The sequence below is a fragment of the Sardina pilchardus genome, chromosome 15 (genome assembly GCF_963854185.1).
Source record: "Sardina pilchardus chromosome 15, fSarPil1.1, whole genome shotgun sequence".
Taxonomy (NCBI): domain Eukaryota; kingdom Metazoa; phylum Chordata; class Actinopteri; order Clupeiformes; family Clupeidae; genus Sardina; species Sardina pilchardus.
Genome location: NC_085008.1, coordinates 15035264 through 15055412, shown reverse-complemented (window position 1 = coordinate 15055412; position 20149 = coordinate 15035264). Strand labels below are relative to the sequence as shown.

Sequence of the window (20149 nt, the reverse complement as noted above, 5' to 3'; positions counted from 1 at the left end):
AGTCTAGGCCTACTTGCTTGATATTAGGCTAGTATTTAATTCGAATAAAAGCAGCCAACAATTTATATTTCCAACCTAGGCTCACAGGATAGACTACACCTTCTAAAGTGGCAATTAAATGTGTGCGCATTTTGTGCGTAGACCTACATTTAGGCACTGAAATAAAACGAGAAAGGAACCTTATGACTTGCCATAGTCATTTGGCGCATGAGGATGAAGTCATCAAAAAGCGTCTCAGCCATGGTTACGGAGGACGCCAACGGGACCACAATCTGTTTACTGTGCAGAATATGATTTGATCTCTGGACAGATATAACCAGCAACATAGTTAATAACGTTATGTTTTACGAATTATATTTTCGATGTCTATCGCTTCGTTGCGAACCTCAAGATGAGGCTATTATTTTACGAGGGACTCCATAAATGCAAACAAAACATGACCGACCGTCCGACCAAGCTTACTATCGTAAACCTTCAATTGCATCTGAACCTGGGTGTATGGGTCGGAACGCTTCGAAGAGTATGTGAAAATAACCCTTCTAGCTGATACAATACTGAGAAATCGGGCAAACTGTGGCACAATGTGGAAGCAGGGAGGTAGCAGAAATTCGGCGCTTGATAGAGCAATGGCTCAGCTCGCGGCTAAAAGAGTTGCAAGTGCTGGAAGTTCGCAAATAAATGTGAGTAGGCTAGTCGTCGTTTTCTGTGTGTTTGCGTGTTGTTGTTTTATTATATCTGAACATATATAATATGTTGTTCATGTAAATTGTTAAAGGTTATAGCCAATAGACTACTTTGATATGTTATTCAAAACAATGGGAGCATAATATTAACCCTAACAGCATCTTTTCTTACACAGGAAAATGCGTCCCTTCAAGCAGACATGAATCTAAAAAGCATACTTCCTCGCAAGCAAATGGAGTTCCAAGACTTGAGCGACATATCTTCAGAAGACGTTTACAGTGAAGATCACGACGATGGTGTGGCTCCAATCAAAACCATTGTTGACAATGATCTATCAGAGAGATCTGTAGTCGGTGGTGGCTCTAGGTTCTTAAAAAAGACTACGAACGCGGTAGCCGACAGACAATCTTCAGCACCGAGTTCACAACGCCTGTCGACAGAGGAGCCTGCACGGGTACCCCAGCGACGGGCCCAAAGTGCAGCCTTGAACCGCCTTGCTCAACTTGAGCAGCGTTTCAAACACCGCAAAGAGGGTAGTTATGCACAGGCTTCAAGTCCTCAGGTAGATCCTGTCTCGGCCCATTCCAGTATTGACCTCACTATGAAAGGAGAACGTTTTCTCAAGAAGAAAGTGACTTCTTCTGTCCCAGAACAAAGCAAGCAAAGCCAACAAAATCATGTGCCACAATTTACTGCCAAAGTTCCTCTATCAAAGGTTCCCAGTAAAGGTGTTAGTCTAGACAGTGATGAAGAGGACATGAAAAAACTTTTAGGTGGATCACTCAGTTCCTCTGCTGAAAGTCCTGGACTCACAGGGAAGGTAATCCTGGTTTGAAACATCTTGTCATAATACATACCACCAGGTCATCATTCTGAATACATGATTACATTTCTAACATTTTTGTTATCGTCATGTTACAGTCTTTCAAGAAAAACACCAAGAAGACCCCTACAACCTTACAGGTGTCTGACACTTTCAGACAAAGAACCCCACGACCACCTTCTAGTGAGCAAGCAAGCCCAGTACACTCACTAAGAAGTGTGTCAATTGTGTATTCTCTATCTCCATCGCCCCCGAACATTCTGACGCCGAGTAGGAGGTCCCCAAAAGTCAGGTTCCTTCGGCCCTCTCGGCCACAGTCATCTGCTTCAGTCAACAATGACATCAGGTCCCTGGAGGAGCTGTTCACAGACACTGATGAAACCATCAGTGAGAAAAGTGCAGCATCTCATGGTAAAGGAACATCGGCCATCATAAACATATCTGTTGCACGAGTCAATTGATCTCTTCTCAATGTGCCCCATTTTATTCATTGTGCTTCTCAGGTTTCAAGTTAAATGTCCTGACCCTGGATGATTTGATTCCTGCTGAACCCTTAGGATTACCTGCATCCTCAAAGGTTTGTGATTATGAAATCAGTGTCTATGCTTTGAATAACTTAAACATTTCACGGACATTTACAGGTACATTTTGTGTGTGTGACATCTTTGGATGTAGATACAGGTTGGTGTTGCCCAGGACATAAGCAGAGAAGACGCAGCGGACGACGCAAGTGAGTGCACATTGGATGACATCTTCCCAGAAGACAAAGACCCAGAAGAGGAGGCTGCAGTGGAATATGAGAGTGACTTTGAGAGTGACATGAAGTCTGAGGCAACGTGCCAAAGCATGAGCGACATCCCAGAGCACCTGACTGATGATGACAAATCAAAGGCTGCTGATTATCAGTCTGAGAAACACAGACCCTACAGTCGCTCTCGGATTGATACAGACGCACACTCAGAGCAATCACTGTATGATAGATCAGAAGTGGACAGTGGAAAGTCTTTTGAGTCATATGGCAGCCAGGGTAAAGATTCTTCCTCCAGGTCATATTCCTCTCATTCTCGGTCTGAAACGCTCACCCCAACCAGTGAGCCTCATAGAAATCATGTGAAAGAGGCGGCAGTTCAGACTGAGAAGGGACTATCCTTCACCCTGCCATCACGTAAGTTTCAAGTCCTCCTTTTTAGTGTTGATATTGTAATAGACCCACCAGCTGGGTTTGAAGTGATCTGTTGGGATTCCTGTTTTAGGTCTGGACGTTCTGGCATCCACTTACATGGATCCTACACCTGTATCTCGCTACACAGTCAGTGCAGAGGCACTTGAAGGTATGCTTAAGTTTTGTCTGTCCCTTTTGGATATGGTACTGTATGTGTCATAAAATGCTAAATGTTGACAATCAGTCCAACTGTCACCTCAACTAAGCACATGTACAAGGTACATGGGTGATGGCAGGTTATTGCTGGTAGTATTCCACTAATCTGTGATCAATATGATTGTTTTCTCAGCACTGACCTCACAGAAACCTGTAGAGACTGCCCTCAACGACATGTTGAAACAGCAACTGGCTCTGACCAGGCACTTTGTAGAGTCCAGCCGCCACCTCTACAGCTCCTTACTACAGTCCCTGGAGTCTCCAGACTACAAGTACACAACCTTAGAGGACACAAAAGAGGTAATGGCACTAGAAAGTACACTACTTTAGAGGACACAAAAGGTAGTGGCACCAGAAAGAAGACCACATTAAGTGGCCACAAAAGAGATAGTGGCACTAGAAATGACAAGCCTTAGAGGACACAAAGAGGTAGTGGCACTGGAAAGTACACAACCTTAGATGACCCAAAAAAGGTAATGGCACTAGAAAGTACACAACCTTAGATGACCCAAAAAAGGTAATGGCACTAGAAAGACAGTTAGCAATATGAACACTATATTGCTAAAAGTATTTGCTCACCTGCCTCGACTTGCATATGAACTTCAGTCACATCCCATTCTTAATCCATAGGGTTGTATATGGTGTTGGTCAACCCTTTGCTGCTATAACAGCTTCAACTCTTCTGAGAAGGCCTTCCACAAGGTTTAGGAGTGTGTTTATGGGAATTTTTTTTACCATTCTTTCATAAGCGCATTTGTGAGGTTACACACTGATGTTGGCTCTCAGTCTCCACTTTAATTCATCCCAAAGGTGTTCTATTGGGTTGAGGTCAAGACTCTGTGCAGGCCAGTCAAGTTCATCCACACCAAACTCGGTCATGTCTTTATGGACCTTGCTTTGTGCACAGTCATGTTGGAACAGGAAGGGGCCATCCCCGAGCTGGGCTTGGTCCCTTAGTTCCAGTGAAAGGAAAGAATGATTTTGTACAATTCCACACCCCAAACTTTGTGGGAGCAGTTTGGGGATGGCCACTTCCTGTTCCAAAGGGTGGACCTACATCATATTAAACCCTATGGATTAAGAGTGGGATGCGAATGAAGTTCATATGTGAGTCAAAGCAGGTGAGCAAATACTTTTAGCAATATAGTGTATATGCATTTTTTTTTAACAGAATGCCAAATTAATCACAGACACTGAATGCAGGTCAGGAATCTAGATCTCTAGCTAAATGGAATGCGTTCTAATAATTGTACTTTTTTTCCCCCTCTAGTACATACGCAAACACAGACCTCCCAAACTCACCATGGAACAGGCATTGGAGGAAGTGCAACGGGAGATGAGAGAATATCACTACCTGTAGAAATCATGGGATGCCAAAGAGATTAATACCATTTGTGCCATTAAAAGGTTTTATTATAAACTCGTGTATTTTCAATTTCAATGTTTAATTCCTGTGAACAACTGGCAACACAATATGATCCATGATTTTAAAAATATTTTTTTTTATTTTTCGTTTTGTGGAATTACTGGAGTGAAATCCTGATGTGAATACATGGGTTTAAAATGCCTTCTTTCCACTACAGCTTTTAACTAGAAAACAGAACACTACAACACAAAAGTCTGATTTTTTTTTACACAAGTTCCTTGTCATTCAGTACAAGAGCAAGAAAGGGAGGACATTCAAGAATGACAGCCATAACCAGTGTTCAGGTTTCTTAAAAAAAAAATGGATGGGGTTTTAAATTGTCGATTTTCATCATTCTGCTGGTGCAGGCTCCGGCGGTTCCCGGTTCACTGAGAAGTAAAACAAACAAAAAGATACGTGTAAATTACAGGGATTAAAATACAGGGATTAAAAATAGAGTGGTATGGCTGACTGAGCGAGTACAGGGGCAAAAGACAATGGTTACTTCCTCATTCCAAAATAATCCTAAAATTAAGTAGCCAACTGCGAAAACTTAGTACAATATTACAGTTCAATATTATTATTATCACAGACCCTGACTTATGCTGAAATGCAGTTTCATCATTTTGAGAAAGCTCAGAGAACTGGCAATGCTCTTACCCTCTTCTCTGGCTTTCATACGGGCCACAAAATTGTAGCTTTTGTTCCTGCGGTAGTTCTCATAAGGGTCGTCCAGCGATACCCCGACACCCTTGTACTGGTCCCACCTGTCCCGCACATCTCCACCTTTGATGGGGTCTTGGATGCCCTGCTCTTTGGCTCCAAGTCCTCCAGATCCACTCCAGCCTGTTGAGAAAGAGTTTTGAGTAAATCTCATAACAGCACATACACGCTCACAAAAGCTATTCAACTGTACAAGTATTCAAAAAAAAGCATACATTCAGAAAGACAATAACAATGTAACATTTGTAGGAAACGTGTGATCCAGAGATGTGTACACGCATGCATACACTGACACACTTTACAGGCAGAGACACACATACAAACACAGAAGGCACTCGTGTGAATAATTCATGAGGCAGCCCACTAGACAGGTGAACCATTTGTTGGCAAGTCCCATGTTTTGCATTACCAAGAACCTTGAGGCTGCAGTAAGAATGCAGCGGACAAATGTTAAAAACATGCGGCCACATTCTCATTTGCCCCTGTGGGCTGGCTTGTCAGGTCACAAGTGATCTGGGATGAGCTACTAGGAGGCCTCTGGAACATGCACAACCACTGCAGCAGACACTCAAACACACAACTGCACACACACACAGACAACAGCCTTCTCACACAGCGGGACCTCTCCCGGTCTTACCCATCTTCATGAGCATCTGGTGTCCCTTGTTCTCCTCTCCAAGCCGCAGGTCAATGGGCACAGATGACCCCGTACCCAGCCCAGACGTTGAGCTGTAAAACAAAGACCAAACAAATGGGTCTTGATATTCATTTCGGGACACACAACCAGATACAAATATTGCCGGATTGCACTCATGTGGAGGGGTTTGATGGCAGACTCACGGGGGAGTAGGGCTGCGAGACTTTTCGTGGCGTTTCTTGTCCGGTGACCTGGAGCGAGATCGGGACCGCGAGCGACTGCGTGACGACCGTGATCGGCTCCTGCTTCTGCAGACACAGCATATTTCACCTCAGCTTCATCATATTCTGCTCTTTACCTCAGACAATCTCTCAGAGTTACTCCTTTGAGGACTCTCCTCAACAACAAGCATCACAACATTCTTTTTTTCCCTTTTGAATCACTGTGGGAAAGGTCAATTCTAAAGCAAAAGTGAAATGTGTTCTTATCTCCAAAGAACCCTTCAGATGTTTATAAATAGAGCTTAAGAAGGTGCCTCCATGATGGTAATCTGAAAAAGCCTGCAGATCCGGCCTGAGGTGTGTGTACCTGGATCTGGACCGAGAGTAGGATCTGGAACGGGACCGAGACCTGGACCTGGAATAGGACCGCGAAGACTTGGAAGACCTAGAACTAGAACGTGACGAAGACCGCCCCCTGCTGCGAGAGCGACTGCGGGAACGGCTGGCTCGCATGCTGTGAGAAAGGGAAAACACAGCTAACTTGAGTGAAAGACAAGAAGAGAGAGAGAGTGGGAATGCACAGCACAAAATCAGCTTCAATACAAATAGCAGCATCAGAGTAAGCGTCTCCTCACCTGTTGCGTTTCTCCTGTTCCTTTTTCCGCCGTGCCCTCATCTTCGCTCTGAAGAACTCATAAAGGCCATTTTGTTCCCACCCCTCACTAAAAAATAAATAAATAAAAACGACAAGACAGACTGTTAGCTAGTCTGAATGGGAAATAATTCCTATTTTCAGGTGGCATTATGCAACTTGTGGCATGGCATATGTAACTCGTGACTACACAGGAGACCTCTGATGAGTAACTAAAAAGTACATTAGAGATCTACAGTGAGCAACTAACATGCCGTAAATATCAAAGACATATCAACTGCGTTCTTCACAAGTGAGGATGCAATACCTGTTTCTGGGTCTGTCGTGCGACGGGGGGCTGTAGAAGGCCTCCACTGCAGCCAGTAGCCGCTCACTGGGAGGCATGGGTGGTGGGAGGCGGATGTCTTTGGGATCCAGAGCCTTGTAGTCATGGTCTTCTAGCTACAAGAGGCACATACAAATGTTTATATAAAAAAATGTTTACTTTTAAATTCAGACCTTACATACTTACCCGTACCATAGTTTGAGAACCACTGGTCTAAATAATTTTAGAATAGTATAACCATCTCTGCACCACAAAGCATGCAGATGTAGGAGATGATGACGCACCTTAACTAACGGAGCCATCAGGCCTGCTGGCAGGTCGAAGTAGGGGACGTTGGGTACCAGACTGGGGTCGTCCTGGCTGACGTGTGCGGGAGCCGGGCGTCTCATGTGGGGTGACTGGCCGTTGAAGCCGTGGGGCGGGGGACCGAAGTCCGGGTGCTGGTTGCCGCCCCACGGCGGATGCTCGGCCATTCCTGGAGGCGGAATCCTCTGACTCGGGTGGTGATGAGGCGGCGGCCCGATGTCTGGACGGAGCAGGAAAGAAAGACAGATCGCTGTAGCACATGTAAAAGTACCACTAAAAACATTTCCGTGGTGATCCAGGTGTTTTGCTTACCTCCTGGGAAGTCTCCTTGAGGGTAGTCAAAGCGGTGTGGGGGGTACGGGGGTCTATCAAAGTGGTGACGTGGCGGGAAGTCATCCTGCATGAACCGCGGCGGGAAACGGCCAAAGTTGTGCGGGGGAGGGGGCTGGTTGAAGGGCGGCGGCTGCTGGTGCGGCGGGAAGGGGCCTCGGAAGTGCGGCGGCCGCTGCATCCTGAACGGGGGCTCCCTCTGGCCCCAGGGGGGCTGATCCGGCTGGTTGCTCCAGGGCGGCTGGTCGTACTGGCCGCTCCAGGAGGGAGGGGGCTCCGACTGGCCACTCCACGGGCCGCCACCACCGCCGCCGCCGCCACCTCCGCCGTCGCGAGGGCCACTCCAGCTGGGGTCCCTCTGCTCGTTCCACATGCCCTCGTGGCTATTCCACGGAGGACATGGCGGGGGGGCCTGAGTGGGGTCGAAGGGAGGCTGAACGATGAAACAACATACATCAGTGCTGACTGATGCAAAACTACCTATGTCTTTATATTAGAATGAGATGAATGAGTAAGAAATGGAGAATAGAATACACTTGTGAGGGTATCATCACAGTATATTGTCTAAGCTACATTAAACTTACTGCATTATTTCATTTTCAAAGTCTAAGACATAACTATGAATGTATATATTATATAGCCATCAGATCTATTGTGACAGGAAATATACATCAAGAGACACACTACACTACTGAGACAGAGGGATGCATGGTCCTGTAGGAGACGACTCACGGGCTGCTGGGGGTTCCAGGCTGGCATGTTGTGCTGGGGTTCGAACCAGCCGGGCTTGGAGGATGGGATGTCCGAGGGGCCGCTGGGATTGGAGGAGTCTGGGAGTCGGGTGGGAGTACCGTCATAATCTCCTGGAGGTGGGCCCGCCATAGGGGGCTTACCCTCACCTGGTGGGATTAAAAGGAACGGGTTACAGAGAGTTGGAACTGAAAAGTTGTGGGATCAATTCCCGGCTTCCACCGTTGTGCCCTTGAGCAAGGCACCTAACCCCAAGCTGCTCTGGGGACAATGGCACTTGTAATAGAACTGTTGCTTTGGATACAAGTGTTTGTTAAATGAATAAATGAAATCATGAGGTTACAGAGGAACAGATTTAGATGACTACAGAGTACTGTAAGAGTCCAGTTAGGAAATGGACCAAGTGTGTGCATGATGGCTTGTCTGTCTAGGCTATCTGCCTGCGTGTTTAACTGGGAGGTTACCTGAAATCGACTATGAATGTGTGCCTGACTTTGTATGCATTCCTACAGCTACGTTAAGGTTCGGGACACACCAACCCGATGGCCGACTGTCGGCAAAAAAGCAGTCGGACTGATCAGTCAGCCCCGTCTCCCAGGGGTCAGTCAAAAAAGTGCTGAAAAGTGTGATACGTTTCCATAACAGCAGGTTTCAGAGCGGAGTCTAGTTCCCAAGATTAATTGTTGAAGGATTCGCATATTGGAACGAAATGGCACTAGTTTCGAACATCCCTGATTAATCACGTCTGATGTAGCTAATTGTCGCAGCACTCGCTACAGGAACGGAGTGGAACGGAGACAGTTAGGTTACCTGTGTAAAACCCCTCCGTTAGTCTGAGTGGGTCACCTGGCTGGGAGGACAGCGGCGCTCCTTGTGACTTCACTTCCCCGTCCGCTGGCGCCAGCTGGCCGACTGCTGCGGCGGCCGCTGCCACGGCAACCGTCTGCTGCTGCTTGAGGTTGGCGATGAACTCGTCGTGCTGCGTCTTGAGCGTCTGGATCTGCTGCTGGAAGGCCAGCTGGACGGGCTGCACCACGGCGGCGTACTCCGTGATGAGCGACGCCTGGAGGAGACACAGCGGGCAGCTCGGTCAGCACCAGCGGTGGCCAAGGCATTATTTAATCACGTCAGAAGACATCACTACAGAGGGCCCAGAGACCACATTATTATATTACCATTATTATAATGACCCCGGAGCCACAACTGCTAGCTTTTCACATAACGTGTTAAAACCTGTGGTCGTGGTAAAATAGGAGTCCTGAGTTGAGTTGAGTTCATTTCTGAATTTGGTATGTCTCTGCATATCGACATTAGCACTTGCTGAGTGCAAGTCTTTTAGCTCTTAAACTGGCAACACAGTGGGCAAAAACCTGGTTTGAGACATTAACCTGTTCTTCATTTACTCATAATCTCCTGGTTTAAAATGTTAATAGTTGACAGGAAAGAAAATGCAGAGATAAATGCATTCCTCAACAGATCAGGTCAAGCGTGTTGATCAGGAATTCCTCTGGCAGGTGGTTCACCTGCGGATGAGCAGACTGCGGAGTGGCTCACCTGGTACTGACCCAGCCCCACAGCTGGGTTTTTGAGCTGCTGGATGGTGATGTCATCAAAATAGCCGTTCTTCTCCCACAGCTGCAGTAACTGAAATACACACCAGAGAGTCAGTTTTCCATGCAAAGCACTACAGCATCACTGCCATGATCCTGAAATGTGCTTGTGACATCTGGATATTACATCTATATATACACATAAGAACAACATTAACCATTTAAATTGAAATGGTTGCAATGCTAAATGTGTGGGATCATCAGAAGAAAAGCCTGTGTCCCCTTTAAAAATATATATATAGGGAGGAGCGTGTGATCCAAATGTACCCGTGTAATTTTCTGCTGTTTGTCCTCCTCCACCGCCAGGAAGCTTGTGCAGTAGATGGGCACCACCACCTTCTGAATCGCAGCCAGTAGATCTCGCTGCTGCTTCCTCTGACTGCAACAGCAGATAAATAAGGACATCTTTTTTTTGCTTTTGCTTTTTACGGCAATGCTGAACAAATGAACAAACTATTTTTTTTTTTTTTAAAAAGATAACAAAATATGTGTCATGAATCAGATTATTTTAATTAGTCTCCTTTTACCTTTATGAATGCTTTGCACACTATTTCCATCATTACCAGTTTCATGACCAGGTCATCTAGATTACTTCTCGAGACCAAAAAGCAGCCAATAAATGCTCGACATGTATGGGAACTCCTTCAGAACGATTTGAAAGCCATTACCGTTGTCTGACTTTGGTTGACTATGTGGTTGAGAGCATGCCAAGAGTGTGAAATGCTCTTGGTGGTCTTTTGGGGGCCCACCGTCGACTTGAAGGCACCTAATCCACTAAATCTCTACCCTAAAGGGACCATCACATTGCACATTGCGCTCACCGCTAGGTTGCTCTTGGTTAAGGTAACGTTCTAACGATTTTTGTTGGGGTTACCGCTGGGCTCTGAGCAAAAGACCATTGACTTACAGCGTGCCACGGTCAAAGTTCAACATATTTCAACTTTGACCGCGGTACGTGCAAGAGTGGCAAAGCGCCAAAATGCCGCCGACGCTGCGCTATACTGAGCGCTGCGGCAGACCAGTTCTTGCGCGCTCAAACCGTTGAAAGTAATGGGTTTTCGTAGCGCATGCCGTGTGCAATGTGATGGGGCCTTAATACTAACCCTAATGCCTTCCAGGTAGTGCTGCCTTGAAGTTAACGGTGGGGGCCCAAAAGCAGATCATGTCAAAGCAGATCTATGTCCTCATGCTGTCAATCAGTGCGGCAGTGTGACATTTGACTAGGCCTTGGAATAAGAGACCCACCAATGATGGAGGACGTCATTGGTCAGGTAGATGAGGTGGAGGCGCAGCTCGAAGTGGGCCATCTCTGCCGTGATGCGATTGCGGAGGTGGGAGCACATTAGCTCGCAGTGTGGAGGGGACTTGGCGTTATTGAACATCCAGTTTTTACCAGCCTGGAGAGAGATAGCCAGAGAGCAACATAAAAGTAAATCTGAATCTAAAACACCTCCACAGGAGAATATTCAGTGCAAACTGTTGAAATGCTAGGAAAGAAAAGATGTGTCGGAAACACAAAGCACAGCCAACAAATATTATACACATAGTACAAATTACAGGCATGTAAGATTTCACATACGGAGATGGCATCTTTTGTGCAGGTGTCGATGATCGGCTGTAGAAGGCTGTCAAACTCCCCAACATCCAGCTGAGTGTCAGCAAGCAGCTTCTGTGTCTGCTGCTCCATTGCTAAAGTAATGGCCGCAGTCACTTGCTCCTGAAAAATAAACAACAATAACCCATGTCAAAGATCCATGAAATGCTGGGGGCGCTGTGGCGCAGCATGCTACAGTGCCCGTACCATTTACGGGTCCGAGTGCCCATGGGGACCCAGTTTCGAATCCGGCCTGCGGTCATATCCCAATCCCACCCCATCTCTCTCCCACTTGTTTCCTGTCTACCTCTTCACTGTCCTATACTAATAAAGGCAAAAAGGGCAAAAAAATATGCTTAAAAAAAAAAAAAGATCCATGAAATGCTACCTGACCGAGTTCACTGAGCAAAACTCCTACACGCTCACTACAATATGCTGTACGAAACAGACAATCTTATTTGAGGCATGCCAGTTCTATGTGAACATGGTTCTGCTGAGCATGCCTGTCTGAGTGTGTTGAGGTGCTGCTCCTGTTGCTGCAGGTTCCACGTGCTCTGCTGGATCAGGTCGTCCACTGCAGGGGTGGCCGGAGGGATGGGCGGCGGAGGCAGCATGGTTATAGGCGGGGGCACGTCTGGGATCTCCTTCCCAGGTGGTTTGCACATCACTACAACAGAGCAGAGAGCCATTACAGAGGTTTGTCAGCTGTGCACGAGATGCTGATGTTTTGATTTCATTCTTTATCCCCAAAATCATTTTCATGACCCTATTCCAAAATGATAGAGATATTATCTACAACAACAGGGAAAGCAGGAAAGACCCAATCAAACTGAACTGAAATGACGTGCCAAAGACAATCAACAGGGGCTGAATCAGCACTGCGTTACATGCAAGCCAATGTGCAATTCCATGTTTACACGTTGTGGGAACAGTTATGGCCAAGAACCGATTACTACCATAACTTTACCGGGCATCTTCAGAGATACCTTTACGGTAGGAGGGATGTGAGAATTAAAAACATACCTCAAACAAAAATCACAATAGCAAACTGAGAATATTTGAAATACAGCAATGCAAGACATGCATTGGTCTTATTGACACTCCAATGCAAATGCAATATTCTCTGCTTTGTACTTTGGTTCATGGATTGGCTACCCCAGGCTAATTCACTTTGATAGTGTTGTTGCAAATGTGCACACCAGTTTAACAGTAACTGAAAACACTCATTTGACCAAATGATGTATGCCTTTACAAAATGCTATATCAGTGACCCATTCCAAATCAGATTCCCAAAATGTCAAATACAACAAAACGTACAACCCAGGTAAAGCCCAACAAAACAAGGTAGAACACACACATCTTCAAGCATGTCTGATGAAACATTATTGCATGAAACAAACAGAAAATAAATGCTGTGTTCACTTTCATATTGCTCATCATATTTCAGATTTAGTAAATACCTTCCAATTTATACTCGTCACACTCGTGTGTGGAAGAATCTATGAAGAAAGAGGGATACCTTTATTACAATACATTTATACACCTTACAACAAGGCGGAGTAACTCACACCATATAACCCACTCTACTTTCCCATCCGTTTCTAGGGTCAGCATACCCTGTCAGCAAAACAGAATCGGATTTAGATATGTGTAGGTTACTTACGCTGTTGCTGTTCAATGGCGAGTTTGTACTTGTAGTATCCAAAGAACTCTCCCCCGAATAGGAAAGAAAATTTATGATTATCCTTTTGTTTCTCCATCGTCATCTTTTCAAATTCGGGACCATTGCGAGCAACAAACTGAGCCAGTTTGTCGATGACATTTCTCAGCTCTTGGTCTGTAAGACGACAATTAGGTTAATAAATACAGTGAGTGGAACCTCCAGGTACAAGAAGACCACTTCGTAAGCAGCATTGACGGGTGCATCAAACTTTTGAACTGTGACAACAATGAATGAAATTGTCTCATGTCACTGAACTACACTGATAAAAATAGAGGTATGTTACTCAACACGATTGATCAACAAGTAACCCTACTAACAAGACGAATGTTTTTATGAAAAGAAAAGCACCGTGATGATAGCTAGCGTTGAATAGCATTATTTCGCTCGGCATGATAGGTAACGTTAACGTTAGCGAGCTAGCCAGTTGGCTATATGGCAAACATTAGGCTCATATTCTGAATGAAAACTTTAAGAAATATAACTCAAGTAAGCGTACTGTTGGTTTAACATCACATATAAATGATGCACATTGATTTGTTAATATTATTGTGTTTTGATTCTTGTTAGGAGCAGGTAACCTCATTCAGCACGCTAGTTAAGTTAGCCTGTTCAGCTCATGCAAGCCTGCACTACGAACCTTCTGGAGGTGTCGAAATATCCATGATGATGTATCAAGCAGACTAAAGCAATGGTATCTGCAGACAGTGAGAAATTGACAAAAAAAAATATCACGTGTACCAAAAAGGTACACCTGTAAGTTAAAACATAGGCAAATTCGTGTTATATTTGGACACGGGCGCTGTATTTCTTCAACTTCCACACACCGGAAATACATCATATTATTTCCGCCGGCGCCACTTCATGGAGAAGCACACAGAATTGATAGTGCCATCTATCTGTGGAGGTGTGTAATTAACATTTTAAAATAAAGAAAGACCGAAAGAAACATCTTTGCGATAGTGGCCTTCCATGTAGAAAGATGCGCTTGTGGAGTTCTTTGTAGGGTGTGAACAGAGAGGGTAAAAGCGGAGTAATGAAGGATCTTTGGTGTGAACTCTGAGTTAATTGATTCTGACTAAGTTATCTGCCTCTTTTGATAACATTGTTCTTGTTCGAATGTTGCATCACTTGCAACTCCAGTCTTTTACCATAAGACGTTGGCTGGATAGACTCTAAACCATAATTCAGTTTTTTTGTTTTGTTTTACTTGCATGCTTTTGGAGTTTGTAAAAAAAAGGTGGGATACAAATTGTGAGGGTCATTTTTCCAGCAAAGCATAGATGGCAGTAGAGCTCTTTTTGGCCATTCTCCTCACTTGCTGTCCACATGGTGAACAATACAGGAAGGCCCAGGGAGATCCCTGGGTTGCAAATGAATGCTTAGTAATCTAGTTATCTATGCCATAGTAGTGGATATTTGAGCTCTATTTTTGGGTGTTTTTGTCTGGCGTTCACAGAATTAACTCCCCCACAACCCATGTATAGATTATAGTGGAACTAGATTATACTGGAACTAAATTCATTTTGCCACCTGATTATTACAGTGTCAGACACAGTGCAATTTGTGCCGATCCCCGTTTTGGAGGCCTATGATACAAAAAAAACTTATTAGAAACCACAGTATTTTTTTAATACCTGGGATAGCCATCAAACAGTGCTTTCTAAGAGGCTAGTGTGGCTGTTTACTATAACCTGCCAATCACCATGTTCTCAACCAGTGCACAGCAAAAGAGGACAGCAGAAACTGGCGCCAGGCACCCAATCCACCACCTCCACCCCCCTTCCTCACTGACCTCCAATTATGTCATGCGAAAAAGCTGTCTCCCATTCAAAAGCTTCCTTAATCAAACCCAATTAATTCCGCTCCTTTCCCTTATTATCCCCACTGAGGAGCGCGTCTTTCCAATCAGCCTGTTAACTCCAGCCCGGGCCCCATCTGAGGCCATGGAGAGGGGAACAAAATAATAGATTATGCAATTAATTAGTCGTTAGAGACTTAATTGTTCTTAATGAATAAATACCAGTCTTTGGATCCTTGTGAGTGATTCACAGAGTAAGCCATTTTTACTTTTGCGCTCTACTAATCTCGTTGGTCAGTCACTTTCGGGTATTCCCAGGTTTTTTTTATGTTTTGTTTTGGTGTGTGTGTGTGCGTGTGTGTGTGTGTGTGTGTGTGTGTGTGTGTGTGTGTGTGTGTGTGTGTGTGTGTGTGTGTGTGTGTGTGTGTGTGTGTAGCAGTGTGACAAACTAGCTGAATCACAGAAGCATGTTCTTCTACTAAGATGTCTAACAAAAATACCCTCATTCATGTTTTTATTCATAAGATTAAAGAGAAGGAAGACCAGTCTGATTTTTTTTCTTTTTTTTTTACTTTGATACACTCTTGACATCTCTTGCTTTATTCATTTCTAGCTTCAAACCCCCTTCACACTGGCCTGTCACTTCTAGCAACTATAGCTTTTCTAATTAAAGATTTAATATTGAATGGAAGTTATATCCTGGTCACTACTTCAAATTCTAATCACTAGTTCTAAAATAGCATGAAAACAGTGAGTTTTTCTTGCATCAATCTTCTTACTCTCTGAGGTCAGGGATTAGTACAAGGTTTATGTTTCTTACCACCAGATGTGTGACTTGAAGTAGGCCTACATGTACCATAAGAAAGAAGTAATGTTTCACAACATTGTCAAATACATCATGATTGACTATTGTTATTGTGTTGTTGTTTGAGTGTGCTATTTTATTGTCTCTTGCATTTTTAGATTGGCGTTGTTGCATTTAATGTTAAGTGAAATAATGACATCTTTCTCTATTATCACTATCAGACAATGCATCGCTATTTGCTGTGAGTTTGTAGGGGTGATGGGTGATGGTAAGCCCACAGTTGTCTAACGAGAGAAAGTAAAACTCTGGCATCAATTGTCTAATCCTCAACAGTTGTCTGCCCAGAACAAAAAGGGTCAGCTCTGACTCATCACATTATTGTCATTGTCAATCCAGAGCAATCCTACGGGCTGTAAACAAATAAAACAAACTGCACTCAGGTCAAAAAACATCAGACCTAGAGGTAAGTTGGCCGAATTGTGCCCAAGCCAGCCTGACAAAAAAGCCTTTATGGTGACCGGCTGCTCTTTTCCCATGCTTCTTTTTGTGCCACTCAACCAGCTCAACGCATGCCTACCCCGGGCCCCGGCCACACCGTGCCAAGATGTCCAGCAGTCAGTGTCTACTCCGTCTCAGGCTGGGCACTAATCCCCGAGCTGTCAGGGAACCCCGCGCTGAACTCATCCTGGCCCGCAGGAAAAGGCTCTAATTGGGGGATTTTCTACATCATTAACCCTGATGAGCAGCCATCCCACCCGTGCTCCCACCCCTCACAATTATTAATACTTCCTCCCAAGGCAAAAAGAAAACTTTACAGGCTGCACAAGAATGTTGTTTTAATCAGGCAGAGCCTTGTGTGGTTAGTTATACATACTTTATGTTTGCATAGAAGGGGGAGCTTTTCAAGATTTGAACCAAGACATCATAACTCAGTTTCTTAGTTAAAAAAAAAAAAATTAAACTTGAAGCAAACGAATAACACAGAAATAATGATATCTGAATTACAGATGATGACAGTTCGACAAGAATTCTCATCAATGATTTGTACATCTGCTGTATAATTGAAAAAAGACTAACCTCTCTCTTGTGAAACAAGAACCAATGTAAACATCACAACACCATAAGTCACTCATATGTTTTTCAATTTCCCATCCCATATTTGCATGTACAAGTCAGACCCAGATGGCCCTGCGATAAAGGGCCCCCTGATAAGATGTCCTCCCTGCCTCCCATCTGTCTGAGGATGCAGTTCACACACTGGAGATGTGAGCCCGGCGGGACTGGCTCGCTCTGAACATGTGCTACAGCAGCAGCACCTGGGGGCAATTAGGGAGCACTGGCCCCTATGGCCTGCTGCCCCCCCTGGGGATCCTGATTGATTGGAGCCTCATCTTCCTAACGGGCTGGCAGGGTGCCACCAGTCAGGAACGAGAGGTGGGAGAAGGGCAGAGGGAGGAAGGGATGGGAGGGGGGGGGGGGGGATGAGGGGTGCCAGCCCATCTCCGCTGGGCGTCTCACTCTGTCCCTGTCCATCCTGCACATGCAGAGGACTGGACCATGTTTATAAACGTGTATGACACAGTTTACATTCAGTGCTCACACCTCTTTGACTGAGCTTGATTTGAATTCTGTTCCACAGAGAAATGGCAGACAGTGAAATCTATCAAACTAGACTTTATTTTTAAATCATAGTTGTGCAGAACATGGTCATGAAGATGTCCAAAATGTATCAAATGACATTACAGAATATTACATAATCTATACTACGGTATGTTCAAAGATGACTACACAGGTTGATCACCTGTGTATTTACCTCCAGGTGGTAAGACAGCTTTCAACTTTGGCTTACTTTCAGTCCAAAAAAGAATTGTCATCAAAGGCAGGAATAAAAGTTTTGCATGGCTTAGTGAATGATTTTCTCTGCAGAATTTGTGTTTGTTTGTTTTTTTCTTTGCATGGAAAACAGAGGCGAGGTGATGAAACTTAAAAGGGAGCGAAGGGAATTCAGGATAGCTCATTGGTATTCAAACAACCATATCTCTCTCTCCATAAAATAGAGATAGGCTACTCCTTAAAAAACACAACATTTTCAATATGAGATCCTATACAAAAACAATAGAACAATTTGAACAGGCGGATACCCTCTGTTCCACCAAAATGATTTTCCTTTTTTGTAAAAAAAAAAAAAAAAAAAAAAAAAAAAAAAGGACCAGCAGGAGAAGAACAAAAAATGGAACTGACTGTGAACATTGTGTTTGCTATTGCCTGTCAGCACAGACTATGCAAGTTTCCTTTCAAAAATAGTCCAATTGCACTTCTGTGTAGAGGGGCTTTTCTACCCTCCCTTTCCTCCCTCTATTCAAATACAGTACACTCATCTTCAGGGCACCTTTCAGAATGTGATGCTACTTAACAAAGCTGAGGAGAACAATGGGGAATTCAATTAAAACAGATCACTTTTATCAGGGTCAGTGTGCATAATTACTTTCACATGACTAATGTGGTGAACAGTAGCGGAATTACACGTCAGTGGAGTTCAGCAAAAGAGCCCATAGACCCCAGACCTTATTTCAAAATGTCCTTTAGAGACAATGTCGTTTTTTCTTCTTCTTTTTTTTTCATTATTCCATATCTGAATGCTGGTGCAGAGACCTTGTAGTGTGGCCCATGACCGTTTTTCCTTAGGAACTTTAAACAAAGGAGATGGGCTTGGATCAATTGAGCCGAACAATGGCGAAGCCTAGTGGGGTGACACATCAGTCAGGTCCCCTTCTGCTCCTCTGCACGTACAGGCCAGGATGGAAGGGTTGAGCTGCCAACAGGCTTTCTCCTCTAATGACCACTGAAGCAAAGAGGCTTCTATGGTTGACCTCTGCTGCTTCAGTGCCCTACTATTTAAAACTGCTTGTGACTCGGATGCACCAGCTAGTCGGTCATGATTGGAACCACTCCAGGATATACACTCAACAGTATAAAATGAGGTGCCTTGTGCCAAAACCTATTTTCCACCTACATCTCCAAATCGCTTGATAAATTCACATTATAGCGATTCTTGATTGTCATGGTAACTTTTGGGGCAACTGGCAACAGTTCAGCCATGGCCATACATAAAAGTTTATTAGACTTGTAATATTAAGTCACCAAATCCAACCAAAATACCAGGGTCAATTACTATGCCCTTGCCTGAGGGGGATTGACCATCCCTTCATACTGCATGCAACTCATCCCTTCAATATTGAGAAACATACCAACATCCAGGAGGTTGATATACATGTTAGCCATTGTTATAACAAAAGTGACATGAACCTGTATTTATAGACCCTAATTCTGTATGTCTATGACAAATCTGCCACATTTAACCTTGCATTTTAAAAGGTATGTTCAGATCTGCAAAATAGACAGCTCTCCACTAAATCCCAAATCTAAAAACTCAAGAAGTATTATACATGACAGTCCAACATGTAAATGATACAGAGTGGCTATGTCACCTTAAAGAAAAGAGTTCATTCAGTCATTCTTAGCTGTAGCCTATGTGCTTTGTACTCTAACTTTAAAGTTGCATACATTTGTGTGCAGTTACAGGTCTCAGGAACTTCAGTATCAGGACCAGGAATTTGTTTGCCAGGAATTATTTTGTTTGCCAGGAATCATTTAAGAGTTTGAATTTGGAAGATAAAAAAAAATGTGTACATCTGTAGAATAGATTTATATATTTTTCTTATAAAGCCTGGTATAAAAAATAGTTATGCCATCAAATTCCTGTGGTAGAGAGGATCACACCTTGATCAATGGGACCATGGTGCATATAAACTTTAGACTAGATGAATGCATATAATGTAGCACGCTGTTCTTTGACAGGGGGGCAACAGTGACCTCATACAATCCTCTTTCACAAAGTGAGGTCTTTGAAATAAACCATGAGATGAGAAACACAACCAAACCAATAAGGTTTGTAAAAAAGTACAAACTACCGCTGATTTAAAAACAAATCAGCACACATTAAAAAAAAGTCTTGAAAATGTTCGTTCCACAAGATTTCTCATAAACCCTCCAGTTTTTACAATCCCATTGCTCCATTGCAGCCGTAGTCCTTTTGCTGAGGTTCATGTGTTTGACAGATATGCAGGTGTTCAATGGCACTCAAGAAACTTGACACATTTTAGTATCATGTTCTATACTCCAGCCTGCGCCCCATCCGTAACCATGCACCCGACAGGTCCAGAGGAGGGAACACATAAACAACCCACTGTTACTGTTTCAATGTCAAGAAAGGAAGCAGGACAAAAAATATAAAATGTTCCCGATGCCCGCATCATGTGCTCAATATGAAATAGCCCTCTGGAGAGTGGAAGGACACAGTTAGGTGACAACCATTTATCAACTGA

At 44.1% G+C, this 20149-nt stretch overlaps 2 protein-coding genes across 4 annotated transcripts; one reads left to right on the top strand and one right to left on the bottom strand.

The window, feature by feature from the left end:
- Positions 1–253: 253 nt before the first annotated feature.
- c15h19orf44 (chromosome 15 C19orf44 homolog) lies at positions 254–4305 on the top strand. The gene is made up of 8 exons (XM_062555889.1): positions 254–680; positions 860–1504; positions 1606–1918; positions 2011–2084; positions 2183–2672; positions 2761–2838; positions 3019–3185; positions 4156–4305. Exons 1-8 carry the CDS (start codon positions 582–584, stop codon positions 4243–4245), a joined length of 1956 nt encoding a protein of 651 aa, XP_062411873.1. The 5' UTR covers positions 254–581; the 3' UTR covers positions 4246–4305.
- Positions 4277–13978, bottom strand: cherp (calcium homeostasis endoplasmic reticulum protein). 3 transcript variants are annotated; one of them, XM_062555886.1, is made up of 19 exons: positions 13799–13978; positions 13102–13275; positions 12899–12937; positions 11942–12105; positions 11424–11561; positions 11090–11241; positions 10112–10223; positions 9789–9878; positions 9045–9297; positions 8217–8383; positions 7467–7917; positions 7133–7374; positions 6831–6964; positions 6507–6593; positions 6239–6385; positions 5854–5958; positions 5651–5742; positions 4951–5136; positions 4277–4679 (listed from the first exon to the last, which is right to left on the bottom strand). In XM_062555886.1, the coding sequence occupies exons 1-19, from the start codon at positions 13821–13823 to the stop codon at positions 4642–4644; spliced, it is 2796 nt and encodes a 931-aa protein (XP_062411870.1). In that variant the 5' UTR covers positions 13824–13978; the 3' UTR covers positions 4277–4641. The 3 variants fall into 3 exon arrangements, with proteins under 3 accessions (XP_062411870.1, XP_062411871.1, XP_062411872.1); XM_062555887.1 differs by having other exon boundaries at positions 7467–7896; XM_062555888.1 differs by having other exon boundaries at positions 9081–9297.
- Between the last annotated feature and the right edge of the window lie 6171 nt (positions 13979–20149).